Source organism: Sabethes cyaneus, chromosome 3 (assembly GCF_943734655.1).
Source record: "Sabethes cyaneus chromosome 3, idSabCyanKW18_F2, whole genome shotgun sequence".
In the NCBI taxonomy this organism is placed as follows: Eukaryota; Metazoa; Arthropoda; class Insecta; order Diptera; family Culicidae; genus Sabethes; species Sabethes cyaneus.
This window is the reverse complement of record NC_071355.1, coordinates 190,220,145-190,230,864: the sequence shown is the minus strand read 5'-3', so window position 1 is coordinate 190,230,864 and position 10,720 is coordinate 190,220,145. Positions and strand designations below refer to the sequence as shown.

The 10,720-nt window shown below is 38.0% G+C and overlaps 1 protein-coding gene across 1 annotated transcript; it reads right to left on the bottom strand.

Annotated features, from left to right (window-relative positions):
* Window positions 1-8,030: 8,030 nt before the first annotated feature.
* LOC128742713 (probable cytosolic Fe-S cluster assembly factor CPIJ010948) lies at window positions 8,031-10,002 on the bottom strand. Its single transcript, XM_053839154.1, has 6 exons — window positions 9,871-10,002; window positions 9,706-9,801; window positions 9,382-9,649; window positions 9,111-9,318; window positions 8,741-8,925; window positions 8,031-8,684 (listed from the first exon to the last, which is right to left on the bottom strand). Exons 1-6 carry the CDS (start codon window positions 9,931-9,933, stop codon window positions 8,068-8,070), a joined length of 1,437 nt encoding a protein of 478 aa, XP_053695129.1. The 5' UTR covers window positions 9,934-10,002; the 3' UTR covers window positions 8,031-8,067.
* Between the last annotated feature and the right edge of the window lie 718 nt (window positions 10,003-10,720).

Below are 10,720 nucleotides of genomic sequence, written 5' to 3'. Positions count from 1 at the left end.
TACCTTATAAAAAGTCTCTTGCGTCTCCTGTGGGTCTTGGCCAAAAATGCTGTGCACCCCTCGAGAAAGTATTTCGATGTACAGTGGCGGGCAGAAAATATGCACCAATTCGAGCTTTTTCTTCTAATTTATTTTAGTAAAATTTCAACTAAAGCCACATTATTTCCATTCCCACACATTTCAATTTTGAAATGAATCGAATTGATTGTCGGCTAAATTTTTATACTCGAATTTGCTAATTTTCCGAGACTTTTCCAAAGCTGGTTTCGACGAGTTTTATTAACCGGTTTAATTGTTCACTACCTTGATTGACTGAAGTTTTTGGTGCGTCTTAGTAGAATACGAAACCTGAAATCAAAGAAAAGAAAATGGTGGAATTTATTTTAGAAAAAGCTTTTTCTTTTTTTAGGTGTTCACTACCAATTGTAATTTAAGACTATGTTTTATTGGTAGAGTAGATGCTCCAGTAGTTGTGTTGTGGTGGAAAATCGAAATATTCCATTATTTTTTGCAAATTTTGGTACAAGTTTGATACTTATCAAGTGATACTAGTACTGGTAGTTTGATACTTATCAAAGTTGTACCAAAATCTGCAAAAATAATAAAATAGGGTTTATTTCTAATTCCCGTCGTAGTAAATAAAGCCGTTCTAATTTTCATCATTTGTTGAATGGATTTAATGAATACTCCAAAAGCTCTTGTGCTGATTTGATTAAAACACATTTACTTTCCGATCCGTGAACTTTGAAATCACTGAAAAGCGATTATTAAAGCATATTATTGAAATTACGCTTCGATCGACTTTTACCAAGAGTAGCCAACTTCTAGGCTTTGCAGATGACTTCGATATCATTGCCAGGAACTTTGCGACGGCGGAGGCAATCTACGCCAGACTGAAAGCGGAGTCTAGGAGAATTGGGCTAAAAATAAATGCGTCGAAGACCAAATACATGAAAGGAAGAGGCTCAAAGGAAACAAATGCGCGCCTCCCACGGACGGTAACCGTTGACGGCGACGAACTAGAAGTGGTAGAGGAGCTCGTGTATTTGGGATCGCTGGTGACCGCGGACAACAACACTAGTAAGGAGATCCAGCGGCGCATCCAAGCGGGAAATCGGGCCTACATTGCCCTTCGTAAAACGCTACGATCAGGAAGCATACGCCGCCGCACGAAGCTAACAATGTACAAAACCATTATTAGACCGGTAGTTCTTTATGGACTTGAAGCCGTGACGCTGCTTACGGAGGACATACGCGCCCTTGCCGTGTTTGAGCGGAAAGTGCTGCGGACGATATTTGGCGGAGTACAAACTGAAAGCGGAGAGTGGCGGAGGCGTATGAATCACGAGCTACAGGCACTGCTTGGGGAGACTCCCATCGTACATCTAGCGAAAGTTAGCAGGCTACGGCGGGCCGGACACGTCGTAAGGATGCCGGACGACAGTGTGACGAAAATAGTCCTCTTCAACAACCCCACCGGCACCAGGAACAGGGGGCCCAACGTGCACGATGGCTCGACCAGGTCGAAAGCGATTTGCGACTTCTGAGACGACTAGGAAATTGGCGACGAGTGGCCCAAGACCGAGTTGAATGGAGACGAGTGCTTGAAATAGCACGAGCCACCCCGGCGCTATGCTGCTGAAGAAGAAAAAGTATTGAAATTACGCAACTGACTTTATTTCTTAAATTTGTCGTACCGTTTTAAAATCCGTCCATCAAAATTTTTCATCGTCCGAACTAAAAATCACAACAATGTTTACAATGTTTAGTTTACAACAAACTAAAATATTAGGGAATAACTAGTTTTGCATTGTGTGTCATAAAAATGCTGCTATTTTTAATAATTTGTGTTGGATAGGACGGGAATAGGCAATTACGACGAAACAGCAACATACCCTATTTCAATTTTTCTACTGGAGCATCTACTCTATACCTTTTATTATTTTTCCATCATGGTTTAACCATGTGGCATTACAAAATCTCATACGTTTTTGTAAATATACAAAGACTAGTTAACTATTTAATCTTGCTTGGGATTCAAAATTAGTCTAAGTTTACGAACTGATTGATAATGGTAGAACTAAAAATAGATATCGAATGCCATTTTGAAATTCAAAATAATCAGCCCGTTTGCAAAAAGTTACCTAATGTCGTTGAATGACTTATTTTGCCGAATAAGCAAGTTAGAGTTAATGGATAGATTGTTTGGTACGATAGTGACGATGTTTATGGTTCCATAGGAAATATGATCGTACATTGTTTGAAGGGGAGGCGAACAAAACACCACCGTCTATGTTTATAGATAGAATCGCATACAGATGAGGCCAACGGAAATGATTTCTAGGGAACCAACAACTATCAGAAAGAAACATGGAAGAAAATTAATGTGATTTAGCGTAATTTAAAATTTACTGGCAAAGTTTAAAATATTTTGCAAAGTTTTTTGTACTTCGCTATCGTTATTTTGGAACACTGACGACTTTTTTCTACGGATCTTGGCTTACGATCGGCAGTCAGATGTTCTCCTTCGATCCGTTTTATGAGACGAAGAGCCGCAGAACTCGGCTCGACTCCCTACTATTTTCCGATAGCACGATGTGATAGATTCTTATTTTCTATATACTCGTGTAGAATTTTTTCACAAACGAGCTGTTCGACGCCATTTTCTGATTTTTGGCGCCCCTGTTGAAAGATCTCACACAGTGTTAACGTGCATTACATTAAACTTTTCCACTGAAAATGTCAATGTTTGTCAGGATTTTTCTAGGAAAATTCAAATCAAATGGTTGTAAACGCAAATAGTTGTGACCGCTTAGTTGGTTTCGAGGTACGATGCTTGTCTAACAAGCCAGTCGTCGCATGTTCGAATCTCGGTTTGGCGGTGCTGCTCGCTAGTCAGTAGGATTGTTGCACTACTGTGTTACCTGACTCATAACGAACCCCTAATTCCGAAATTCTAAAATCTCGCATGTTTTTATTTTTGGAGTAAACATGTAATTTCTTATGTTATATAGTTGATATTTGTATGCTCTATTCGAATGTATGATCAATTAAACGAAAAACCACAAAGTTTGTGAGTTACGAGACCCTCCCCCGTATATAACGTATATTCGTAGCCCCGTAACTGTAGCCCCGTAACTGTAGCCCCGTAACTGTGCTGTACTCTAATAGCCGACTGTGAAGTCTGTCGATTAAGAAAGCATTTTCAAGCCCAAGGCTTTTTTGGTTGTAAACGCAAAACTCAACCATGGTGCCTTTTTACGTCCGCAACTGTACAATCATGTGACCGCGGAAACAGCACACTTTTGCAAGTATATATACATATTGATGAGTTGATAAGTGTCTGAATAGCAGAGAACAAAAAAATACATTTTTGGAAAGTTAGCATCAGCGTCTGGGAACAGGGACATTAATAAAACTCTCGGCAGGAGCAATATTCCGTTATATTTCCTCTGCAAATTCGTATACCACAGAGTGAGGGTAGAGTAACTGCACATTGTTTTCTTCCATTTTTCCATTATGCAAGGTTATGCTCTTTTTTAGATGGCGGATTAAAATTTGGACTTATAATAAAACTTGCTTAAACTGACAATATAAGTCGTTACCCTATGAATCATCGTACTATTGACCGATTAATGCTAATGAGATTCAGAAACGAAATTTGATATTGCGATCATAAACATGAGGTCAATGCGCGGAAGAAGATGGGATACATTCTGCTTTCAACCCACACCGCAGTGCATTCTTTTTTCTAATCTGCTCTGATTTTAAGACAGATTTATATTATTTGAAATGCACAGGACGATTTCAGACAAATCTGTCTGAACTCAAACATACGATAAAGTTCACCAATTAGTCACGGTTCCAGAAACTACGACCAGCTGTACATACATTGACTCACATAGTTTGGGGTATGTCATCAAACACTTAAATTCAATTTTTACCCTCTATTCAAGATAAAACCTGATTGAATCAAATTAATAGTAGAACGAACCTTTGTTGTAACAACACATTTATCATTTAAGTTACAAATGGTCACGTCTTCGGAACATATTTCAACTGTCCGTTAAATACATTACTATGCAAAAGTTTGGATCCACTTGAAATAATGCGTATTTGTTCAATTGCAAATCTTTTTGTGTAGTAAACGCCCTTATTCTATCACTTTTGATAAATTCAAAATACCGTTAACGCACCTAGTACTGCGCAACTCACGATTCAGTCAAAACTTCTAAATTTCTGCAAATTTGTGTCTTAAATAACACATCTGGAAAAATACGTGAGAGCTATTCATTTGACAATGCTATGATTTTTAAGTGAAATATGCGGTGCGCAGAATTAGAAGCGTTTACGGTATAAATTTTTAATTTGAACGAAAGACATAAATTGTTTTTGTTATTTGGCACAAAAAGAAAAAACCTAATTTAATTTTTTCGTTAAAGTAATGCTCGTCAACGATTGCTGTGCAGATTCGGGGCATTCTACGAACTAGTTTTTGTAGCGTTTCCGATTGAACAGCGTTCCAAGCGCGATTTAGGCACTCCCACGAGGTTTTTTCACCTGTAATATGCATTTGGCGAACTTCTCAGTCTTAGAGTGACTATATACAGAGTGGCGACAAGTCATCCCAAATGTATGCAATGCAGTTTTTCCAAAGGTTTTCTTTCTCTTTCCTGCATACGCATTGGATAGGTCGTCTGCTCGATTGGAATGACACTGACAGATAATTATCATTCCAATTTTGACATTGTCGCCACTCTGTATATAGTCACTCTACTCAGTCTAATTCGTCTCATAGAAGTTTGATGGGGTTTAAATACTGTGATTGCGGTGACTATTCCATTAGCACTTATTGGGATTATTTCGATAAAACATAGTTTTTGCACAGTTTGGACGTATGTCTTGAGTCATTATCCTGTTGAAATCTTTTGCCGAGCAAGCGAAAACCAGATTTGATGATGTGGCACTGAAGCAAGCGTTGGTAGTTCTTTCGATCTATTTTTCCATCGATTTTTATCAGATCTTCAAGTCCATCGAAACTAAAACCACCCCAGACCATGAAAGAGCCACTGAAGCTCATTAGTAGCTCAGTGAACGCTCACTTAGTTCCCTGGAAATTAAATAAAAAGAAAACTTATCCAATTTATTTCTACTATGTATATATTATTCTTGATAGATACGTATTTCGCCTACGACTTGCAGGCTTCCTCAATGTCTGTTTTCGAACCAGACACCGAGGAAGCTTGCAAGTCGTAGACGAAATACGTATCTGTCAAGAATAAAATATACATACCTAGTAAAATTAAATTGGATAAGTTTTCTTTTTATTTAACTTTCAGGTTTCGTATTCTACTAAGACGCTCCAAAAACTCCAGCTCACTTAGTTATTAATTAGCTACCATCATTGTAGCATTGTATAAATACAAAAGATACAGCAAAACTTTATTCAGCATTGTAGATCAATCTAGTTCTACAAATGTCCCATATAGAACTTTGTCAAATTTTGCGTGACTGAGACGGTATTGTCAAATGAATAAAAATTCCATGGCTGCCATCCTCCAATCATCTCTAACTCCCGTTGTTCGAGCATCCTTATCAGGCACCCAGGGGGTTCGTGGTCTGCATCTATCGGATTGTCTGCTGAGTAACGAATTGCACAATACGAATAAATCAGAAGATTTTACTAAGACGCTCAAAAATAACTCTTGATTAACTCTTGATTGTAGCCGAAATACGACCGCAAGGTTAACGTAAGAATACCATGGGCTGTATTATATAAATGTCTATTAACGTTAAACAACTTCTTCATACCGGTTATGCCCGGTCATGCTGTATCTGGTAATGTATTTCCTATTTCAATTTCATGTGTATGAAATGGGGAAGGTAAATGAGGAAGCGTCCAACATACCTCCAGCCATCCCAAGCCCCTACCTAGCGCCTCCACCTAGCCTCACCCGGTAATGCTCAATTGAGTAGCCAAGCTAGGAGGTGTGATGCTGGGTGGTTCCTGGTTGCCTGATCTCAAAATTGCCGGTTTGGGTGATGAATGAGCCACACAACCTTGTTACTAGGTGGGCTTAATATTAGTCATTTTATTTATTTTAATTTAATTTTATTTCAATTTTTTTATTAGTCATTTTAATTATTTGTTTGGTTTTAGCTCATTACGCACCTGGTCACTAACAGGCCGAAAATAGTTTAATTAATGCTTGTGGGTACCAGAGAAAAAAACTAAATTAATAATTATTAAATTATAATTATTAAATTAATAATTATTCCATTATAATGGAAGCATGGAAAACTTCAATGATGCAACTCTATTCGAAGGACTGCTGATGAGATTGTTCTATTTTTGTATTTCATCTTAATGGAAAGATTATTGTTGCTATATTTAGTAATCTTCATATACTGTATATTCATATAACACATATTTTATTACATTGCTATACCATCATTATAGTATATGGGAGGGAGCATCAGGATGAGGAATGTGGTAACCTGCCCAAGTCATATAAGGTCGGACAGGATTCTGACGCGCCCTTCTAGCACCCAAATCATCACGCAAGATAAGTTTGTGCCTTATATTCCCGTGTGGAATCATGTAAGCGACATTGCTTACATATCCACCCAACCCCTTTTGGTCCTTCACGAACAGCATTGACATAAAAGTTGCTGGGTAGATAAATTCGATTCCGCAGTAGGTAATTCTACTTGCATACAATGGGGAACCCCCATACATACATACATACATACCTATTTCAATTGCATTCACACTACAATACATGCATGATGGCATTTTCTCAGTTTGCCTATCAAACAGATAATCAATAGGGTTCGAATGTACGCCTTGCGTTTAAAAAGCCCTAATAAACTAATAACAACAACAACAACAACAAATATTCAAAGAACCGCTTTATTTTTTCCGCTGTTGTTAATGATAATGGATAAAGTGATGAGCTGAAAGAAATGATAGAGGAGTTTAGCTTTCCCCAGACCGTCCTAAACATTTGATAAGTATTTGTTATGTCATATATGAAATTGACACCACCGAAAACCTCTACTGAAAACTCTCGGCGCCTTAATAGAAAGCGAGCCCTATTTGTCTCAAGGACCACTGAATCCGCAGGAGACAGAGTAGTATTAACACAGAACAAAATCAAGAATTCACACCAATACTCAATCATTCTACAGTCATCAACATTCAACTTCATCTCCTTTGCGACAGTTCTTGTGAGAGAATTTGAAGAAATTGTAGTTTGTACATTCGACTTCCAATTTTGAATAGCCACTACCTGCGATTTCCATCCCCCAAATTTTTTCTGTTGAACGTTGGGTGTTTTAATTTGTTTACTAATTTATTTATTATGAAAGTAAAATCCTGACGCCGAATCAGAATCCATTCAAATCTGACATCGGATCAATTGATAAAATTAGTCAGACTGGACCAGAGCACCTGTTCTGTATGTCGGAAGCCTAGATAGTAATCACAAAAGCATTAAGCCCCTCAACCCTCAACATGGAAGAGAACCTTTTCTCTGCTGCTCGCAAATGCCGCGTTGAGATGTCTTCGTCCACTAAATACGTTCGTTCGCATCTTCATCTGCCAGAAACGACAACGACATTCTGTCCTTTCCTACTACTAATGAACACTACTACCTTCTTGTAAAATTTTCTTTAATCTTGAATGAAATCTGGGATTCTTTAGTTATAAGGCTTATGAACCTTTTTTGAATCTTGAGTTATGAACGTTCACAAGTTGATCATTTTTCGTCACACATCCCAATTTTTCATTTTAAAATTGCACCCCAATATGTTACCAAAAGAAGTAAATCTAAGTCAAAAACTTCTTGGCAAGACTGGAACGTATTCTGTAAATCACTTGATACAAAATGTACTGGAAACATAAACGAGCTGGATGATGTCTAACAACTCAACAGTATCTTTTGCACAATATTGCACAAAACGGAATCTTCAAACATTTTGGTTCAATGTCCTAAGAATTTTTTGATGCATTCATCAAAATCAACGTGTAATAAAATATGTAAACGCTAAAAAATTACCACAGATTTACCACTTAATATTCAGCGCCGTGTTTAGTTTCTCTATAGCATGATAACTGGTGTGAAGAAACTCCTTCCGTTTATTGTTGTCTCCCGAATTGTCCAGAAAGGTTGTGTATACCATTTCAATCGTTTCGGTTTCCGGATTCGACTGTGGTAACATTCTGTACATAGCCTCTAAGTCGGCTGTTAGCTCACGCTGCGTCTCTCCATGAACGGGACGAATCTGAGCTCCGCCATTCAGACAACCCGATGGACAGGCCATTATTTCAATATAATGATAATTGCATTTACCACGTTTCATTTTTTGCACAATGTTTTGAATATTTCGGAATCCGTTAGCGATGGCAAACCTGAGCACCACCTCCCCGTCATGCTCGAGAACTGCCTCGCGTAAATCACTGTTGCGCAGACTTTTAAATTCCACTTTATCGATAGCGATATTGAATAGTTTCCGCGCGGCATATTTAAAGATGTATTCACAGTACCCACCGGATCCAGAACTTTCGTGAGCCCAAACAAATGCGGGAGGCCGTCCCGTTGGCCAAGGCCAATCCACAGGTTGTTTCTCGACTATTTCAAGCGCAGGAATACCAGAGTTATCCAACATTTGTTCGATTTCAACTAAATGGAAGAAAACATAGTTATTTGACCAAAATTGTAAAAGAAAACAAACCTACTCGAGGTAATAACACAATCAACATCACGACAGTTATCAACTTCTGAGAAAAAATCCTCACGCGATGCCTCCAATTTCTTGTCATAGCATGGCATGACAGTCACGTGATAGATGCGATCGCTGCCAATACCTAACAATCGGGCAAGGTACTTTTTAATGAGGACTCCCATGATTTGTTGTGGCGATCTGAAATTTATTAAATCCGCTTCTTGAGTAATGTGCGTAATGCTTACGCACTATTATAAAATTTCAAAATCTTGCAGCGAAAACCATTTTTTAAAACCATGAATTTACCAACGAACCAAACATTCATTGTTTAATATTAACAAAATGTGTCTATATGAAAACTATTTCGTAAATACTTTACTCACCTTGTACTTGCTATGTACGGCAGAATGAAGTTACCATGCGTTTTCTCTGCGTAACATACCCACCCGGGACAAGCCGACGCCAGCATCGGTAACGTTTGTCTGTTTGTATTATAACGTTCAATAAACTCATTTCGGCTTTCTATCAGTGCCAAGTCGTCCGCTATTTTAGTATCTACGATCATATCTGCTCCTAGTCTTCTGAAGTATCCTGAAAGAAGCCCAGTGTCCAAATTATATTACTTTGATAAGGCTCTTGTATATCAGTAGCTACCTGCAATGCGTTCCAACGTTTCCTCAGGTGAAAGATTATATCTCTTAGCGAGAGATAGAATTGGCTGTTGCGCAATAGTGAATACTATAAACTTGACAGCTTCTAAGCGATTCTCTAATTTTGCTAAATTATTTTCGTTCATCACTCTCAACAACTCTTCCTGGCTTTGCTGTGTAACCAGAACTCCTTCCGCTGATGTGATACAGCCAGAACACGCGAGGCAATCAGCCAAGGTTATTTCAACCTTTTCTAGCTTTTGGAAACCACTCTAGATGATAGATACTAAGTCAGTTTTATTGAAATTGATAAGCAACTTTTACTTACACTCGTGGCCTGCATGTACGACCCATCTTCCTGGATGGTAATTTTTGATCCCGTTTTGGTTTTATTTGTCTTTATTTCAACAGGTTTGATACATTCCTGTGGGTAAATATTATGCATTGACTTGTAACACTGGGTATATCACCATAATTAAAATTTAATACATACCTGAGATGGTGTTATAAAATCATCCAAATCCGTAAGTTGAAGTGCTCCGCTAAAGCGTGACATGGTTCGGTTGAAATAATCACGTAAATTATTGTAGATCTACTAGATACAGTGAAATGACTAATGATAAACACTCCTCACTACACACGTCTTTCTTTGTAATTACTGATTACTTTTGCTTCGCCGTCGAAGACGCAATCGCAAAACAAAATAAACAAACCAAAATTTTGTGACTGCACGATAGGGATGTACATTCATAGCAATAATACTTTTCGATATTAATATTTGAATTAACAATATCATTGTTTCCTCCAACGAACGGATGTCTATATTGTGTCTATATGAGTGTTTCTATGAGTGAAAATCGTTTAAAATGCTTTAATATTCGATAAAAAGACATATATTGTGAAACCAAATTATAATCGTCACTTAAAAGTAGGAACGATACGAAATTATCGACCCTCTTTTAAGTATATCGTTCATCCCTAGTCCGGTGGTTTAGAAAGCTCACCACCATCACGAAAATGAAAATGACACTTGAATTCACCACTGCAGAGCCATCAGTAATATAAATACACTGAAAACAATACCTAATACGAATAATACAGGATAACGAAAAGTCGCGTGTGCATTGCGAACTTGGATGCGGGTTTTGAATGTTTTCTTTAACGTTCTGCGGCTGGAGGTGGTAGTCTGACAGACACCGGAGACCGGACACCGCAAATCAGACAAATGTAACAAATGCGTTATGTAAATATATTGTATTTTGATTTTGAAGTTTGCAGTATCTTCCCGAATCATACCTGCGGTTTCATTACATGTTACATCCAATAGGTTTCTAAACATATGT

Excerpts from the sequence above, each read along its gene's own strand:
- LOC128742713 (XM_053839154.1), bottom strand. The coding sequence starts at position 9,933 with ATGTCACGCTTTAGCGGAGCACTTCAACTTACGGATTTGGATGATTTT. Across the intron at positions 9,319-9,381 it reads AACGTTGGAACGCATTGCAG|GATACTTCAGAAGACTAGGA; the intron begins GTAGCTACTGAT and ends GGCTTCTTTCAG. Across the intron at positions 8,685-8,740 it reads TGATTGTGTTATTACCTCGA|TTGAAATCGAACAAATGTTG; the intron begins GTAGGTTTGTTT and ends TCTTCCATTTAG.